Source organism: Panthera leo, chromosome E1 (assembly GCF_018350215.1).
Source record: "Panthera leo isolate Ple1 chromosome E1, P.leo_Ple1_pat1.1, whole genome shotgun sequence".
NCBI lineage: Eukaryota > Metazoa > Chordata > Mammalia > Carnivora > Felidae > Panthera > Panthera leo.
This window is the reverse complement of record NC_056692.1, coordinates 6,076,469-6,097,061: the sequence shown is the minus strand read 5'-3', so window position 1 is coordinate 6,097,061 and position 20,593 is coordinate 6,076,469. Positions and strand designations below refer to the sequence as shown.

Sequence of the window (20,593 nt, the reverse complement as noted above, 5' to 3'; positions counted from 1 at the left end):
TGCGGGGAGCCAGGAACACTGGCTGTTCTGACCACGTGTTTGTTGTGCATTTGGACATCACGTACTCACCACAAGTTGACAAAGTTGATGAAACTGGGGGAGAACTCCCTTTCCTCCGAGTTACTCAGCTGTGGAGGGTCTCCTTTCACGACTTGTGTTAGTTGATCGAATACACTATTCCACTTTGGGTAAGGAAATCGGCCTGTGGCTAACTCGTACTAAAGAGAACACAGAGGGAAAAGCAAGATATACAAGATATATAATTTTCCCAATTAGTAAGGCTAAGTGGAAGGGGTGTTTAGAAATCAAGGTAATACAGAGAATTCCGTATCAACTGAGTTCAAGGACTGGGACTAAAGGAAACCCCAAACTTAAGCCCGGACCATGTCCCCACCACATAAGAGCTGGGATAGCCCTCAATTCTGATTCCTTTGTGTGAAGGATCCCGGAAGGTTGGTTTTAGAACTTTCTTGGTACAAAGTCTGCACAGTCGATAGTTATCTGAATGGAAGGCCACGTCCAGAACAGTGGTCATATTCATTTTTAAGGGAAGAGGTTCAATCAACAAAAGCCCAACCTGAGCTCAAAGGAAGCAATGTGCGATTCTGTTCTCCAGCCATCCTGTGGTTACTACAGTTTTGACCACAGCCAGATATTACCACAACAGAAGAAATCAAGTCTGGATCAAAACCCCAATGGCGGGGTGCTCAGGACAGCATCTCTAAACCATGCCAAACCAGATCCGAAGGATCTTACGGACGTTATGTCCCAATTGGTCAAAGGTCAATTCTCCCCTTTCTCTTGCTCTGTTCTGAGGATAATGAAAACCCAGAAATTGTGCTTTTTCCGAAAAAATAGGTCTAAGTCTGCAGCATGGCCTAAATGAGCACCGTTTTAGGTATGCTGGTAGGTGATTGTTATGTGAGGGTGTGACCCCAAGCTCATGAGAGAAGAAGGCACCTGAGAGGCAGCACTGAGGACAGCGTCTCAGGGCTTCTTCAGCTGAGGGCCGTGGGACCTCATTATAAAGGGGAGGAAATGAACGGGAAAGTTTGGGGCTGCCTACCAAACAGGACACAGCTCCATCTAGTGATGGGAAATTCACAGCCCATGTAGAAGAAGCTGTCCAAGGTCAGAAAAACACCACCAAGCCGTGATAAAGCAGCAAGCACAAGAAAACAAATCTAAGATTTCAAAACAACATTTGGTAACAAAGATAAGTGATGAGCAAATACAGATAACTTTTAAGATAGAAGGAAAATTTCAGTACAGGTACAGGTGAGAAAGAAGAATTTGCTTAATTGTGCTTAGCTGCAAGTTAAGTAGCTTTCTTACTATTCTTTCTCAGTGTTTGAAGGTAGAACTTTCATTAGGTTTGTTACCTCGGTTGTTCTGGTTCCACAAGAACTGAATTACGTGTAGCTCATTCACGTGTGACTTTTCTGTTCGGTGAGTAGAAGATTCCAAGTAGAAACTCTGCTCGTCCGTGTAAACACATACACCTAATACACATGCTGTACAGAGTACATGCTATTCCCGCTGGAGGTGGCAGGAGACAGGTGCCTTCACCGCTGCGCTGACCGTGGGGGCGCCACCCTCCCCCGTTCCTGTTCCTAGTGCGGTTGCCGACACCTCGTATATGTGGCCAAGGGACCCAGCGCGACACCAAAGAGCCCAAGGCACTTCCTAAACCTTGAGGGAAACTGTCAACTCTGGTTTGATTTTTAAAGTCAAACACATACTTTTTTTCAACAACTAGAAGATATAGTCCCTGTGATTATGACCATGGAGGAAAAAAACAGGTAAATAAAGTCAAAGACTAGGAGAGAGAGAGAGAGAGAGAGAGAGAGACGGAGAGGGAGAAAGGCAGTTCTTATGAGGGGTGGAAGAGTGATAACATTTTCTTTCGATGCTAAGTCTACCATGACGAACGTACCAATGTGATCCCCAAACTCCAGACATCAGAGCGGACATCGTATCCTTGTCGAGATGCACTTGGGTCTATTCTTTCAGGCTGGAACACAAAGAGAAGTCACAGTCATTAATCACGCAAACCCTCAAGGTTCAGGGTGGAAGCAACAGCTGGTAGGTGGCTGAAATGCCAGCATACTTCTAGAAGAATCCACATGTGGGGTCAGACTTGGAGCAACAGGAAGCCATCATTGTATTGAAAACAAGCAAGAACAATCCACAAAACCCAACCTAATGGCCACCTCCATAAAGGGAAAACAAAGTGACTCTTCTCATTTCCCCCCCCCCCTAACGACTACAAAGCATGTGCAAACCAGAAGCTAAGAACAAAGAAAAAAGGAAGAAAACTGGAGAAGTGAAAAAAAATAATAATTATGGGGTCAGATTAGTAAGCAAGTAGTGGTAAACAGAAGAAGAAAAAAAAAAAGACTAGATCTTCTCTGTTTCAGGGAATGAAGCCACTCCACAATATATCTGAAATACAAGAGCAAATATAAACTCAATAAATTTGTTATAATTATTCTACCCACTCTTCATCATAAAGCTAAATTTAACACTATGCAGAGCTTTAAAGATACCTATTAGTCATTTTTAACCAAATGAAGGCACTGGCAAAATATATTATCCTATCATGCAAACAGCGGAAATCATCTTTAGTAATTCCCATGAAGGGAGTATTCTTTACATGTCCTTGAAATAAGGGACCATTAGTTCCATACGTGTCAGGGATGGAGAAGAGAACCAGTAGCACAGAGCTGATAGTCCCTAGGTAAGACTTAGAGTGAGTACTATTGAAAGAAACGTCCAGAAGTCTGATAGTTGACTGTTATAATCTCTGCCCGTCAGCAACAACTAGTTTGCAGATCTATTTTACATATTTTTGCTTTGAACAGGAGTACTGAGGCTGTATAAGTACTCACTGGAGGCTACTTAGTTTTTAGTTGTGGACATGTGTATTTACCTGAGAAGATACACATTACATAAAAATCCCGGACCGCCAACCAAGAGAGGCACATACTGTGCCCAAAAGAGCCAGGGCACACACTTTTCTCAGGCTGACGTGGCGCATTTACTGACATAAACTATGTTCTGGGCCATAAAACACACCTTATTTTGTAGAAAAGAAATCATGAAAAGCGTGTTCTCAGATCGCGAAGTCACTCAATTAGAAACCAGTAACAGAAAGATACCTGGGCAATCCCCAAATATTTGGAGGTGAAACAACATACTTCTAAACAACCCGCAGATCACGGAGGAGGCCTCAAGATAAAGTAAAATAATACCCTGAACTGAGTGAAAACGAAAGAGAACTCATGAAGCTTCAGGAAATGCAGCGAAAGTAGTATTCAGGGGGGAAATTCATAGTACTGAATAAATACAAATACTAGAAGACAAGACACAGCCAGCAATCAAAACCTAACCTCACAGCTTTAAGGAGTTTGAAATGGAACAAACCAAGGCCAAACCACTCAGAAAAAAAAATAATCAAAGGAAGAGTGGAAAGTATGTGAAACAGACAAAAACAACAAAAATGACAACAGAATGCACACCGACTCTTCGGAAAGATCAACAAAACGGATAAACTTCTGGCTACAATGAGAGAAAAGGAGACATAACCAAATTACTGAAATCAGAACGAAAGGGGGACATTGCCGTTCTTCCAGAAACAGACAAAATGGACACAGTTTTTGAAAATGAAACCTATCAAAAATAATAATAGAAATCTGAATAGCCGTAAAGCTATTTTTTCAATGAATTTGTTATGAAAAACTTTCCCGTGAAGTAAAGTCGAACCCAGATGTTCTGGTGAACTCTTTCAACCATGCAAGGGAGAGATAAGACCAGTCTTACATGAATTTCTTTCGAAAACATTTTATGAGGTCAATTTATTCACTTGTAAAACATAATGAAGACATTATGATACAATTCGTAATCCTCATAAACACAAACTCAAAAACTATTAACAAAAATAGGGACAAATCTAATCTAGCAACATGTGAACCACATAATAATCATGACCAAATGGTGTTTATCTCAGGAATACAAATACTGGCTTAAAACCTGAAAAGCAATGTGATGCCCCGTATTTACAGAAAAATGGAGGAATATTATACCATCTTCTCAATAGATGTAGGATTGACACCTGAGAAGATTCACAATTCAACTCTCAGCACACTATGAGAAAAGAAGGAAACGTCATGTCATAAAGAGCATCCAAAAACCACCAAGAGCAAATATCATACTTTTTACCCATGAAATCTGGAACACTCTTTTCCTAATTAACACTGGAACAAGATAGGACTTCTGTTCAGCATTATACTGGAGGTCCTAGCCGGTCTAGAAAGCTAAGGAGGGAAGAAAAAAAACCAAACACCACACCACTGCCTTTACTCAGAGACACTTGAACTTCTATAACTGTTTACACAGACCATCCCTACTAAAGTTAACAGCAACACGAGCAGGGATACGGGGCGTGATGTCAAAATACGCAAATCTGTATTTATCTATGACAACAGAAACATGCTGGAAGATAGGTTTTAAAATTCCATTTACAAGAGTAGCATCAAGGACCATGAATCGGTTAGGAATAAACGTTAAAGGCGCTCAAGGGTTCCTACACTGAAAACCACAAAACATGGCTGGCAGCAAAACGCCCTCAATAAATGGAGGCACTGCAGGTACTGAACTGAAGCACTTGCTAAGGCCAACATATGCACCAGTGAGTGGACAACAGATCGTGGTCCATCAACACAGTGGAAACTTCTCAGCAATAACAAGAATGAGCTAACATACCCCATAGGACGGCTACCTCTTCAGCACATCGCGCTAGAGAAAGGCAGCGGCCAGACAAGAACATGGCGTGAGATTGCATTTGGATGAATCTCCGGGATGAGAAAATCCAATTGCATGGACAGAAAACAGGACCGAGGATATTTTTTCGGTAACAGACATCTTCCTCTCCTGACTGATGAGCAGTCATTTGTCAAAATTCAAAGTGTGCACTTAAAATGGGTACCATTTGTGGTCTTGGGGGGCAGGTCATTCTGAAACTGCTCTATGTTTCTAGCATGTGTGCATCGTGAAAACTTCCCCAACTCCTGTAAATATGTCAAAAAAGGATTCCATTTCCTTTCACTCACACTGGGGCCAACCCAAGGATTTTTTAACTGCCCTTTTCAGTTTGCTTGATATTTATTATTCATTAGGGCCGCTTCAGTTACAGGATTACGTGTATATTTTTGTCCATGAGGGATGCAAATGATTTCTGTCCCGTAACCCCAACGTTACTTCTTCATTGACCTGGAGATAATTAGCAGTATTTTATTTGGATGGGCCATCTCGTTCTTTCCTCAGTGACTGTAAATACTAAATGACACAAATGCTTTTATGCTAGTTTCAGCATCCTACCCGCCCAGTGCTCTTACCAATGAGTTAAATACATTTTGACATGTTCTTTCTTTACTTCCAAGTGTACTATTTTTAACATCTAAAAGTTATTCATTGAGAGGAGTGGATATTTAAGATTCAAGAAGTTAAAGACCCAGCATCCTGAATCTAAAATCGAAACAAAGGTTTGAAAAACAAAAAGCTTGCTAAAAGTATAAAGGAAAACATCAACTTAGAGGATATGTCACATTAAAAAAAATAGCAAAAAAAAAAAAAAAAAAAGATAAAATAATTTTATATCCAAAAACATATATAACAATAAATACACAAGTTACTTTGTATGGTAACATATAAAATAAAAACCGAGAAATAAGAAGAAACTGACAATTGAATGTTACACATTTTGAACTAATCCTTCTCAACTTGTTTGTATTAAAGAGGCAAAAAAGAAGTGTTACGCATATGTAATTAATAATACAGGTCTTTTCCAATATTTCACATTTGATTGATCATTTATCATGCTAAAAAGAATCTTAATATGTCTCAAAAGGCAGAAATATATGGGCCAAAAAGCTTTGATAAGAAATAAGTCAGGAAATTAAAAAGAAATCAATGAAACCCTTTGTACTGGTTAGCTATGATGTATAACAAATTATCCCAAAACTGAAATAGCTTAAAACAACAAATATTATCTCACAGTTTCTGTGAGTCAGGATTCAGGGAATAGCTTTGATGGGTGGTTCTGACTCGGGTTATCTCATGACTGAGGTCAAGATGGCAACTAAGACTTAAGGCTTTTCTGGGTCCTGGAAGATTTGGCACTAAGCTCATTCACCAGGTTCCTGGCAGGAAGGCTTAGTTCCTCACCACACGAGTCTCTTCATAAAGCTACCCAAGCGTCTTCACGACATGGCAGCTGGCTTCCCCCAAAGTGAGCAATCCAAGAAAGAAAGAAGGAGCTACAGTGTTTTTATACGGCCTGCTCTCAGAAAGGACACCCTGTCCTTTCTTCCATATGCTCTCACTAGGAGAGACTCACTAAGTTCGGCCCGTACATCAGGCAGTACTTCGTCTCCACCTTATAAAGGGAGGTGTATTAAGGAAATTGTGGACATCTTTTTAAACTACCACACACCTGGCTACTAAAAAACATTCCAATAAGCAGTTCTTACAACTAATATTTAAAAACCTAAGGGGGCACCTGGATGGCTCAGTCAGGTAAGTGTCCAACTCTTGATGGTGGCTCAGGTCATGATCTCACAGTCGTGAGATCGAGCCCCGCATTGGGCTCTGCACTCAGCATAGAGCCTCCTTAAGAGTCTCTCTGTCTCTCCTTCTGCCCCTCTTCCTAGCTTGTACCCTCTAAATAAATAAATAAATAAAACCAACTAAGAAAACAAAAATACGTATGTGAATACATGTACACGTTCACACACGCCCACATGCATCGGATGCTAAGGAAATAGTAAAACCTCACAGATTTTGAAGAATCATCTACCTTTCCCCAAAGACTTCTGGCTCAGAAGGATTCCAGTCTCAAAGAACGGAAAATTATACCACCACAAATGTTCTGAAGGCTGGGGAAGCTTTTTTGAGCTCAAGGAGATCAAAGATATGTTTCATTCACAAGATGATCACTAACTTTTTACTGTATGAATAAACTAAAGATGGAAAATTTCCCAATTCGATTTTTAAAGCTAGCATAGCCTATAGAAAACCTTCATAATATAAAGTATGAACCAATCTCATTTAAACACTTTTATGCAGAAATTATATTACCATACCACATGTAAAAATACATTAAACATATAAACTATGAGCCATGTAGGGATCACTTCTGGAAGGCTGGAATGGTTCAACCGCAGAAAACATGTTACTATGATTTGTCATACCAGTAGCTACATAGGGAGAAACATTTCCTCATGGCATGATTGATACCAAAAAGGCATTTAATAAAATTTTTAATAGCTGTTCCTAATTCATGCTCATCTTCTCTCTCTCTCTCTCTCTCTCTCTCTCTCTCACACACACACGTACACACACAGAAATGCACAGACTTTAATCAGAAAAAAAGTATTTGGTTTCAAGGGAGAAAAAACATGAGAATCGTACAATCAATATTGTCATTCAGTACTGATCTAGAAGTATGAGAAAAGTAAATACATACAAATGTATATATATCAATCAATAGAAGGAGAGCCAAGGCAAAAATTATTTGCAGAATGGTACCTTGAGTACCATCTGAGATCAATTCAAATTCAAAAATGAGGCAGATTAGTACTTTAGCTGGTTATAAAATTAACAGTCATCTAAATAGCTTCCCTGTATATCAGCAATGCTAGGAAAACACATTATGTGACATTTAAAATAGCAACAAAAACTGTCTTAACACCCAAGAATATAGCAGGGAGCCAACTAAATAAAGACTGGGGTCTTGGGGCGCCTGGCTGGTTCAGTCAGTAGAACACGCTATTTTTGATCTCAGGGTTGTGAGTTCGAGCCCTATGTTGGCTCCAGGTTGCTTAAAAATAAATTCTAGGGTCGCCTGGGTGGCTCAGTCGGTTGGGCGTCCGACTTCAGCTCAGGTCATGATCTCGCGGTCTGTGAGTTCGAGCCCCGCGTCGGGCTCTGTGCTGACAGCTCGGAGCCTGGAGCCTGTTTCGGATTCTGTGTCTCCCTCTCTCTCTGGCCCTCCCCCGTTCATGCTCTGTCTCTCTCTGTCTCAAAAATAAATAAATGTTAAAAAAAAATTTTTTTTTAAATAAATAAATTAAAAAAAAAAAAAAGCAAAGATGGGGGTCTCAAAGGGCTCACAATCTAGTCAGGAGACACATATACACATACAAAATACAAAACACATACAAAACAAAAGACACATACAAAAACAAAGAATCAGGTGGTGATGAGGGTTATGAAGCAAAGCGGGATCAAGGAGATGAGAGGAACAGGTCAGATGTGGTGGTCCAGGAAGGACTAGCCAAGCACATGGCATCTGCTCCAAGACCTAACTAAAGTGAAAGACTGCCAACGTTAAAAATATTCACAGAGGAGAGAGTTCAAGGGAGAAAGGAAAAGACCCCCAGGTAGGAACATCCTCCAGATGCACGTGGAACACAGAGGTCGGTATGGTGGCCAGAGTGTGGCAAGCAAGGCAGAAGGTAACGTGTGGACAATTCTGAAAGACAGTTGAGGGCCAGATCATATAGAGCCTTCTAGGCCCATTATGAGGATTTGGGGATGAGTTTTAAGCAGAGAGGTGGCATAATTTAACAATGCTCAGAGAGGGTAACCAGCTGTTACATGAAGCACAGACTACTAGAGCAAGGTTAAGCAGAAGACCATTCTAGAGACTAGAGCAATCAGGCAGACGAGACATGCCAGTGGCCGGACCAAGAAACACTGGTGGTTTAAACATTTTTTTTTAATGTTTTATTATTTATTTTTAAGAGATAGAGACAGATTGTGAGCGGGACAGGGGCAGAAAGAGAGGGAGACACAGAATCCGAAGTAGGCTCCAGGCTCTGAGTTGTCAGCACAGAGCCCGACACGGGGCTCGGACTCACGGAACCGTGAGATCATGACCTGAGCCGAAGTCGGACGCTTAACAGACTGAGCCACCCAGGGACACCACCCCCCTTTTTTCTTTAAAGGAACACTAGTTGTTTTCAAAAGAGAGCGGGTTCTATGCCTTGAAAGTAAAGCAGACAGCATTTGCTTATGGACAGGATGTAGAGTATGAAGAGGAAGGAAATGAAACTCTAAAGTCTGTTCCTTGAGCAACTGGAAAGAGGGGTAAGTATTTACTGAAATATAGAGAAACTGGGGAAGGGGAGGCAGCTCCCAGATTTTGTAGGGAGCAGAGGAGTGATATGATGAGGTCAAGAGTTTGGGAATAAACTTATTATATGTGCAACTTCTGTGGGATCTAAGAAGTAAGAGAAAGTAGGAAACCAGACATATAATTTTGGAGTTTACAAGTGAGGTGTGGACAGTAAGAAATGTATGGGCACTCATCATCCCCGAGCATCTACTAAGTGACAGAAGCTGTACATCACGGAACAGAGACAGAAAGAAAGTATTACTCCCTAAGACTGGATGATGGACTCACTAGAAGAATCTGGGTAGTTAAGGGAAAAAAAGAGACTGAATACTCAGCCCTGGGACATACCAAAATAAAAGAGATCAGGAAGATGAGAAGGCCCTAGAGACCCAGGAGAGAGGGGTCAGTCAGGAAGGTAGCCAAGAGCACATAAATGTCATGGAAACCAAGAGACAAAAGTCTTCAAGAACATAGTATTTTAAACATCCCAGGAAAATTAAGGAAGGTCATGGCTCCAAACTGACCATGGGCTTCAGCAACAAAAAGATGGTGATTGCTCTAATGACAGCAGTGATGTCATTCAGTGATGGGGGTAAAAGAACCCATAAGAATGGGGACAGAAAGAATAAAAGGAGAAAAAGGACAGACAGTGGGTATAGACAAGTATTCAGAATGGACAACAATAAAAATTTTTTTAAGCTTATTTATTTTTGAAATAGAGACAGAAAGAAACAGAGCATCTGAAGCAGGCTCTGTGCTGACAGCAGAGAGCCCAAGGCGGGGCTTGAACTCATGCACCGTGAGATCATGACCTGAGCCTAAGTCAGATGCTTAACCGACTGAGCCACCCACGCGTTCCCAGAATGGACAACAATATTTTAAAGAATTTATTAAGAAATGTGTGTAGCCAGTTAAGAAGGAAAAATTAACAGACAGTAAGATAACTTGACCAAATAGAGAGAAACAAAGTATTCTTCGCTGGGAGGACTAAATAATATAAAAATGCAGTAACCAAAGGCATTTAAGACTCTAATGAAATGCCAATACAATTCCTGCTATTTTTAATAATGATACACTATTCAAATGAAACATACAGAAAGAGGATACAACACAGTCCAGAAACAGTCCCAAATCCAAGGATTTAGTACAAGAGTACTGATTCTGAACAATGGAATTTGAATAATCAGATAATTAAAAATATAATTTTTATTTTATGGGTGAGGGGGTTTGATTAACAATGCACTTGTCACAATGAGCGGTGAGTAATGCATAGAACTGCTGAGTCATCATATTGTACATTACATCGTGCAATGAGACCAACACCACTGAATGCTAATTATCTTGAATTGAAAAAAATAAATAAAAAGTTTTAAAAATTCATGACTAATCATTTGTGGGGAGAAAAGTCACACTCTTTCCCCTGATAATTCACTAATCCTGATTACATCAGGATTAAAAACCTGAAATGTTAGGGGCACCTGGCTTACTGGGAGGGGCATGTGACTCTTGGGGATGTGATTTCGAGCCCCATTTGGGTGTAGAGATTACTTGAAAAAAAAAAGTTAAAAAAAAAATTTTTTTTTTTTTTACCTGAAAAGTAAAAAAACAAAAGCCCAAACTTAGGTACTCAAATGTGAGTCTACAACCATTTCTGATCTCGGCACCAGGAAAACCTTTCAAGATATGCTAACAGCCAGAAACCGTAACGGTAACCCTGATAAGCTAACCACATTGAAATTTTCTATTTCTGTAATTCAATCAAAAATTTGTAGAATTTAAAGACAAATGACAATTTCTGGGAAAACATACAAAACCTAACAAGAAAAGACAGAAGTCGTCATTATATTATACATCAGTACAAAAGACTGGCATCCTAATAGAAAATCTGGCAAAGGATAATACAGAAAAGTGGCCAAATATAAGAAAAAATACAAAAGTATATAACTTTCTCAATAATTTTGAAATATGTAAGAAAAAACCCTTGAAGTTTTTTAACAAATCCCATCCTGGCCTACCAACTCAACAAAGATAAAACTGTAACACTCTAATGCAGAATGACACCTACTGAAAAAACACACCATTTTAATCGTATATTGTTCCCCCAAAGGTCTTGAGAAGTGTGACCTTTTTATATATAGCCAAGGAAAGATACGAAAGAGTTGTGCGAAGACACAGCTTAAAAATTTCTGCAGCAGTATTTAGAATAACAAAGAACCAGGGGCGCCTGAGTGGCTCAGTTCAGCGTCTGACTTCGGCTCAGGTCATGATCTCGCAAGGCTGAGAGTTCAAACCCTGCTGAAAGCACAGAGCCTGAAGCCTGTTTCAGATTCTGTGTCTCCCTCTCTCTGCCCCTCCCCCATTCATGCTCTATCTCTGTCTCTCTCAAAAATAAACATTTTTTAAAAATTAGAAAAAGGGAATAACAAAAAACTAAAAAATCACAAGCAGGCAAAAATAGAAAGTCAGTTAATGTCTAGTGGCTAAATTCATTATACATGAAGGTGCATCGACCTGGAAACACGCCTGCAAATGCCTAAGGAGCAGATGAAAAGCAGAAGTGCCATAGGATTTCATTTACATAAAAATGTAGCGGGATATATACTCACAGAACAATTTTTTCCCCTTATGAATGAACGATGGGTAATTAATTCTCCACTTTCCTAGTCTGTACTTTATTTTTAACATATCAAACAAGGACATAATCTTCCAATAAGAAACACATTTACAACACTATCAATAGTAGAGTTCTTCAAACGTGGAGTTATTTCACTGAACATTTAAAAAAACAGGCATAATACAATGGGATTTCAAAGTCACCAGAAAGTGAAATATCAAGCCACTGGGGATAAGCTGTGTGTCTCAAAGTTATGTGTACAAACAGAAAAAGTGACATATACGCCTCCTTTGGGAGTGTGTGTGTGTGTGTGTGTGTGTGTCCACACACACATATACATCCACCATATATATATATGTATGTACATATATATATATGTATGTACATACATACATATACATACACACACACACACACACACACACACACACACACATATACACACATACATCAAGGGAGAAAAAAAATCAGATCTGGAATCTTTTCCTGAATATTCCAAAATGTTTCGCTAGGCAAAAAATATTAGGCAACTGACAGAATGGGAGAAGATATTTGCAAGTGATATATCGGATAAAGGGTTAGTATCCAAAATTTATAAAGAACTTGCCAAACTTAACACCTAAAAACATAATTTGAACTGAAGAAATGGGCAGAAGACATGAATAGACACTTTTCCAAAGAAAACATCCAGATGGGTAACAGACACATGAAAAGATGCTCAATATCACTCATCATCAGGGAAGTACAAATTAAAACAACTGAGATACCACCTCACACCTGTCACAATGGCTAAAATGAACAACTCAGGAAACAACAGATGTTGGCGAGGATGCGGAGAACAGGGAACCCTCTTGCGCTGTTGGTGGGAATGCAAACTAGTGCAGCCACTCTGGAAAACAGCATGGAAGGTTCTCAAAAAAATTAAAAATAGAACTACCCTACGACCCAGCAAATGCAGTACTAGGAATTTATCCAAAGGATACAAAAATGCTGATTTGAAGGGGCACATGCACCCCAATGTTTATAGCAGTGCTACCAAAAATAGGCAAATTATGCAAAGGGCCCGAATGTCCATCAACTGATGAAGGGATAAAGAAGATATGGTATGTGTTTGTATACACATACACACACACACACACACACACACACACACACACACACACACACACAATGGAACACTACTCGGTGATGAAAAAGAATGAAATCTTGCCATTTGCAATAATGTGGATGGAAGTGGAGGGTGTTATGCTAAGCAAAATAAGTCAGAAAGAGACAGATATTGTAGGATTTCACTTATATGTGGAATTTGAGAAACAGATGAACATAGGGGAAGGGAAGGAAACATAAGATAAAAACAGAGAGGAAGGCAAACCATGAGACTCAAATACAGAGAACAAACTGAGGGTTCCTGGTGGGTGTTGGGGGGGAGAATGGGCTAAATGGGTGATGGACATTAAGGAGGGCACTTGCTGGGATGAGCACTGGGTGTTATATGTAAGTGATGAATCACTGGGTTCTACTCCTAAAGTCAAGGTTACACTGTAACCTTGAATGGGGGCGGGGGGGGGTGGAATCTTAACTATATTTAAAATTAGAGTAAAAAGCTCTTCTTAGAAGAAAACCATCATGGACTTAACACCCAAGATTACGCAGGGGCAGGGGGAGGATGGGGGGGAGGGAGGAGTTGTTACCTAACATTCAGAAATAAGCCTTCAAACTGCTACAGAAAGAAAGAGCACTGGTTGCTCAACCACAAATCCCCATGTTCAAAGGTGACAGCAGGGTAGCCCATGGACAGTTGTTTCCTAAGCTTGATTTCTGTGAAGTCACAATTCTCCAGGACTGGGTGCACCAGCCGCAGTCTCAGTACTGACTCAAACAACGGCGGCCTTCCATTGGTTTTGAAACAGCTTTCCTGAGATGGAATCCATACACCATCCGACCCACCCACTTGAAGCACTCGATTCACGGGTTGCTCATGTATTCCCAGGGCTGCTCGACCATGACCGAGGTCACTTGTAGAACCTTCCCCCCCGCCCCGCACTTCTGGCCATCGCCACCTCACGGTACCACAACTACCCCCCACGCCAGACCTACTGATCTACTTTCTGTCCCTACAGGTTTCCTTTTTCTGCACTTACGTATAAATGGAACCATACAGCACGTAATCTTTTATAACTGGCTTCTGCCCCTTGGCGTAATGTCTTCAAGGCTTATCCATATCGTAGCACGTGTCAGTATTTCATTTTGGTTTGAGACGGGGCACGAGTCCACTAGTCCACCCAGACCACGTTTTGTGTGCCCATTCACCCACTGGGGCACACGTGGGTTACTTCTGCCTTTTGGGTATTACACATTCATGTCGTTATGTGCTGCAAACATTCATGTGCGAGTTTTGTGGACGTGGGCTTTCGTTGCTGTCAGGGATAAACCTGGGAGTCCAGTTTACTGTAACTTCTGCACTGAAATGTTTGAGGACCTGCCAGGATCTTCTTCCAAAGTGGCCGTATCATCTTCCTCTGCCACCAACAGCGCATGACGGCTCCAAGTTCTCCACACCTTCATTAACACTTATTAGTATCTGACTTGGGGATTCTGGCCATCCTAGTGGATGTGTGGGGCGGGGCCTCACCGTGGTTTGAAGTCTTCAATTTTTAAACCAGGAAGAACTGGAATGTGACGGATTGATAAGCCATCAAAGCAACAGCTAACGACCCCGAAGAACATTTATTTTTTTCCCGACTGAAAAGCCTAACCGAGACCGTTACATCCTTAACAACACTCCTGAATAAACTGCTTTCCGGTTATTAACAGGCAAGCCACAAAATAAAGTGGGTTCCACTGACAAATATCAGGGGAATGCTAAGTTTAGAAAAGCTGTTTCTTCATTGAGATTTTTCTCAGCATTTTTAATTAGTGTGCTAACATACATGATGTATCTAAACCCTTAAAATAGCATACAGTGATTCCCAGTCATTGGGTCCCAGAACGCTTTTTTGACAAACTACCCATGTCATCCAGATGCAAAATTTTTAAAAAGCCACTCTACACAGTCTCCCAGTTTTCTGAACAAGATGAGTGTTCAGAACATGGCCTTCATTGAAAGTGATACACAGACTGACAACAGCGAAAACGGCAGAGCAGGCAACTCCAAGGGAGCATCCTTCCAAAGAAACATGAAAAAATAAAGCAAAAAAATAACCAACCTTGTCAGAATTCTGGGGTTAAAGAATCAAAAGTTTATAGGAACCAGGGGTGCCCGGGTGGCCCAGACAGGTAAGCATCCAACTTCGGCTCAGGTATGATCTCACAGTTCGTGAGTCCGAGGCCCACATCGGGCTCCATGCTGACAGCTCAGAGCCTGGAGCCTGCTTCAGATTCTGGGTCTCCCTCTCTCTCTGCCCCCCACCCCCGCTCATGCTCTCTCTCTCTCTCTCTCTCTCTCTGCCCCTCCCCAACTTATGCTCTCTCTTTCTCAAAAATAAATGAATAAACATATTTTTAAAAAGTTTATAGCAACCAAGCAAACAATGAATCAAGAAAATCCAACTCGAAAATGATGAGAAACCTCTGCAGCATTGCTACTTGACCTTGCCCCAGTCCTTGCTCCAGCTCAAAAGCTGTCTTACAGACGGCAGATCCCCGGTATCGGACCCTAGACTCTGGGTCCAGAGGGAAGAGGAAGCAGAGCAGACCTTAATCAAAAAGAAGTGAGTTGGTCTGTTCCAACCTGTCCGAGGAGCGATGGAGAATGGGCCGTGGGGCCTGCCTTTGTCCTGCCCGGCTGGGGACTCACTCACGGCATAATGTCAGAGGACGTGCCTCAAAAACACTGTAAGGCAAACGCATGACCTGCGGATGGCCGGTGCAGAAGATAAGGACTGAGACATACATGAGACCCCCAGAAATGTGGCAGGAAAAGTAGACGGCAGAGTTTCTTTGGAAAATGAAGCCATTCACACTGCCCTGTGCATGCTGGGAAGTTTAGAAAGCCAGGTGCATGCCCAGTGGGGGACCCGCACTCAGAAAGACCAGAGGACTTAAGCTGTAACCTCTGGCTGCTCTACAGGCCAAGGGCAGGTAGGAAGTGAAAGGGAAAGCAGATATGTGAATGGAGGGGCTGAGCATCGGAGGGGAGGCCCTAGCACAAGCCATCTGCAAGGGTTCCAGTAGTTGTGTGGGTTTCCTTCCCTTTGTTTTCTTTATGGATTGTTTTTTCTTTTCTTTTTGGATACTGGTATCCGAAAGGAAACAAGCAAAACAAAAAACTAAGGAAAACAAAAAACGAAACTGTCAAAACATTAGCTGAACACAAGCTAGGAAAAGAAACATCAGAGACCACAGGATTTATTATACGGACTTTTTCTTTTTAATTTTTTTAATATTTATTTATTTTTGAGAGAGACAGACAGACAGACAATGTGAGCAGGGGAGGGGCAGAGAGAGAGGGACACACAGAATCCGAAGCAGGCTCCAGGCTCCGAGCTGTCAGCACAGAGCCCGACGCGGGGCTCGAACTCACAAACCACAAGATCATGACCTGAGCCGAAGTCAGACGCTTAACCGACTGAGCCACCCAGGCAGCCCCATTACACAGATGTTAAGACTTTAGAGAAAAAAAAAAAAAAATCACTAAAGAAACAGCTATGTCTCATAGCAAGGAACAAAACAAACCATGAGGAGAGGGGAAGAATCTGGGTTCCAGAATCACCATGTTATAATACTCAAAATGTCCAGTTTTTCACATACACAAAAATACAAAGCATGCAAAGAAAATGCCTGAAACTAACCACAAGGAACCGATAATCAGACAAATCCAGAATGTGGGACATTCCTGGGAAATGTGTGCATGAAGTACGTATTAGATGATAATACGAAATACTTGCTAATCGTTTAAGGTTTGTGTTTTGGGTGTGGTGATGACATTGTGGTTATGAAGAAAAGTGCACTTTTTTGGGGAGATTCGCGCAGAAGTGTTTAGAATGAGATTCATCAGCCACATACTTTCAAATGCTCCAGAACACATACATACATGTGTATCTGTATCTATGTTTACGCACATCTAGATGAGGAGACGGGGAGGCTGCAAAATGTTAACTGTTGGTTTATGGAAACGTTTGTGCTTCAACTCTACATTTTATACACTTTTGATGATATTGAATAATCTAGAAAGATGGGGCTCGACTGAGCGTCCGACTTCAGCTCAGGTCATAATCTTGAAGTTTGTGGGCTCGAGCCCCACTTTGGGCTTGCTCCCATCAGCCTGTCAGCACAGAGCCTGCTTGGGATCCTCTACCCACCTTCTCTCTGCTCCTTCCCCAAAATAAATAATTATTTAAAAAAATAAATAATCTAAAAAGCAATCACAATTCCTATAGATCAAAGATAAAATAATAAATCTTAAATAAAAAGACAAGCTATGGGGTGCCTGGGTGGCTCTGCCGGTTTGAGCATCTGACTTTGGCTCAGGTCATGATCTTGCAATTCATGAGTTCAAGTCCCGTGTGGGGCTGACAGCTCGGAGCCTGGAGCCTGGAGCCTGCTTCGGATTCTGTGTCTCCCTCTTGCTGTCTGTTCCTCCCCTGTTCACCCTCTATCTCTATCTGTCTCTCAAAAATAAACATTAAAAAACAACAAAAAAAGACAAGATACATTTCTGATACCTGATGTAAAGATGCATCAAGGAAGAGTCAAGCCACCTTAAGGCTTGTAATAAAGTTAATGTGGACCACACTCCTGCCCATCTACAGGCCTCACAAGACTCAAGTGGACAGAAGCATTTCATTTAGTCCAGGAAGGATTAAAGGCGGAGAAGTTTATGATCTGCCTCCTGACTCCAGAGCTGAAGAAGCTTAGCAGGAAATGAAAAGCAGTGCAGTTCCTGGGCCTGTGAGCCCTATTTCCACACAAAGACTCAAAGTCTCCTTCTTTCTTAAAAGTCACCTAAGTACAGGGGCGCCTGGATGGCTCAGTTGGTTGAGCCTCCGACTTCAGCTCAGGTCATAATCTCACAGCTTGTGGGTTTGGGCCCCGCGTCAGGCTCTGTGCTGATGGCTCAGAGCCTGGAGCCTGCTTTGGATTCTGTGTCTCCCTGTCTCTCTGCCCCTCCCCGGCTCACGCTCTGTCTCTCTCTCAAAAATAAATAAACATCAAAAAAAAAAAAAAAAAGTCACCTGAGTACAAACATTCAGCTTCAGCTGCGCTGCAATTACCTTTTTAAAACCTGCATAAATTAAACAGGGGCTCCTGGGTGGCTCAGCCAGTTAAGCATCTGACTTCAACTTAGGTCATGATCTTGCCATTCAGAGTTCGAGCCCCGCATCAGGCTCTGTGCTGACAGCTCGGAGCCTGGAGCCTGCTTTGGATTCTGTGTCTCCCTCTCTCTCTGACCCTCCCCCACTCATTCTCTCTCTCTCTCTCTCTCTCTCTCTCTCTCTCTCCCTCCCTCCCTCCCTCCCTCCCCTTCTCTCTCTCTCTCAAAAATAAACATTAAAGAAATTTTTAACTATCTTTAAAAAAAAATTTTTTTTCATCAGTGTTACACAGCAAAGGTACTCAGTCAACCTTAGTGCTGTGACAAGCCCGAAAAATGAAGGTGGCAGTTTCTAGTTAATTCTCAGGGCATCATTATGAAATGTGTAAATTATATGAATTCGCAAATGCTCAGTGATTAATATGTTTTATTTCTTACTTTTGAAATTGTTCCATTTATCTCTAATTATCATGATGAATGCAAGATCTTCCAAATGTTCCCAATAATCTGCCTGCCCAGCCAACATCTACAAAGCCCAAACTGCAAATGAAGATCTCTTTTTGCACACACACACACACACACACACACACACACACAAGTCCGTAAAGACTGCGGCCAAAGCTGCTAAATGGAATGAGTCAATACTCTGCACACCCACATGCCACCACTTACGAGCAGCATGCTGGTCCCCAAAGAACCACGGCCATGTTAAAGAAGACACCAACACCTAGGGGAAGCGCTTCAAACATAGACACTAAATTTCCAATCAAATACAGATGAAAATCCAGCCTGTAGGAACAGTATATGCATACATACAGGGGTAAGGTGAGTGTGAACCATGTGGTAAGTCTGGCCAGTGTAAGTCCGGCTCCGAGGACAAACAGGATCTAAGTTGGCAAATGCCCAAGACCTCTACCCTTGAATTTGTCAGCGTGCTTCATCCACCTCCAAAGAAGGGACCAAGAATATTCAGAACACAGCCTCAGATTCTTCCAGACACTGTGAGCTCTGTTAGGAACTCTGGGAACTCCAGTCCCCCGTTTTTCTCCAACTGGAAGAAAAGCATCACTGAGTGGCCCAGGACACTTTCTCCATGTGTTAACGGATGATGTGGACACAAGATCCATAGTATCCCTGACCCTACAATGTTATCTACGACAGTCAAGAGAGCATAGGGGGTGCTGGAAACAGAGAGGCCTTCTGAGAACCACCTGGGGGTTAGTGGAATAGAGGAAGACAAGGAAACAGGAATTCACTGGGGCAATTTCATAGTTCCATGGAGAAGCTAGAACCTGAATTTGGCTCTTAGGGAAGAGGAAAATATTCTAGTATGGTAAAACTGCTGACCAGTGTCAGACCCCTGAGAAGGAGAGCACCAAAGGGCAGGGGATCTCGGGGCAAAGATCACCAAGCAGGAAGATCTGGCCTTCACACTTACTGCCATGTATGGCCTACACCCGGCATCTCTTGTCTTGGCAATGGAGTCCACCAGCTGTCCACTGATGCCAAAGTCACAGAGCTTAATATTCCCACTCCTGTCCAGAAGAATATTGGAAGGTTTGATATCTGCAAGGGAGAGAGAGAAGTCATTCCGCATACAAGTGAACGGTCAAATGAGCTATATTCTAAAGCACATTAAGCAAAATTACTGAAAAACTTTAGACAATGCAAGTGATCAAGTCCTTAAAATTCAGGTATTTAAAAGGAGGAAAATGAGGAAAGAATACTCTGAATGCCAATGCTTACAAATGCAGGCTCAGAAATGTGTCACAGTAAATGTAGGCATTCTATAATGCTTTCTTTGTTTATATCAAAAGACTTACATTCATTTACCTGTTTCAAATTCATTACTTACTGGTCAAAATACAAAGAATGAATTTAACCTACAAGAGCAAATCAAGCTACCTTACAGGATGGCAAAGACTATCCACCCACATGCAAACTATGCAAATTACACAGCCACAATTTAGTTATAAGGTCAAGCTTCATCTAACTTAGAAAAGTATCCAATCCAGTCCACCTCAAAACCACAGCTTTTGGACCAAAGAAGCAAAGACTCAAAATCTGGGTCCAAAATTCACAATGTGACCTGGGGCAAGCTAGTCGACTCTCTCAGCAGCTACAACTTCCTCATCTACCAAACGAAAATAATCATTAATTCGCAGGGCTCTGGACATGAAAACACCGGATGCAGTACCTGAACTTTATTTGTACTCAATAAATGATACGTATCCACTTAGTAATTATTCCTCCTTGAGAGATTTTTCTGACCTTAGCTGACTTCATCAAGTTTCCCCCCGACTAATCCTTTGAGTCATCCTTGAGAAACCAGATTCATTTTCGTTTTCACCCCTTCCAAGGTGTGTGTCTGCTGTCCTGTAAATTTGAGAAAGCCAAATCCCTTCCATTTGGTTCTCTGAGCTTTATGGTCTTGCCAAACTGGCCCCTGGATTTTCACCCCTTCCTCACGGACAATGAACTCACTGCCGGAATGTGCTAGACCCACTGTCTGGCCAATTCTCCCCCTTTGCTCACTAATTCTCTATCC

The 20,593-nt window shown here is 41.7% G+C and overlaps 1 protein-coding gene across 4 annotated transcripts in view; it reads right to left on the bottom strand.

The window, feature by feature from the left end:
* The window catches only part of MAP2K4 (mitogen-activated protein kinase kinase 4), a 139,172-nt gene that overhangs the window by 16,090 nt on the left and 102,489 nt on the right, over positions 1-20,593 (bottom strand). For all 4 annotated transcript variants that reach the window (XM_042917526.1, XM_042917527.1, XM_042917529.1 and 1 more), the window contains 3 exons: positions 19,484-19,611; positions 1,937-2,014; positions 70-218 (listed from right to left, as the gene is read on the bottom strand). In XM_042917526.1, the coding sequence (XP_042773460.1) occupies positions 70-218; positions 1,937-2,014; positions 19,484-19,611 (355 nt within the window). The remainder of the gene's footprint in view (positions 1-69; positions 219-1,936; positions 2,015-19,483; positions 19,612-20,593) is intronic.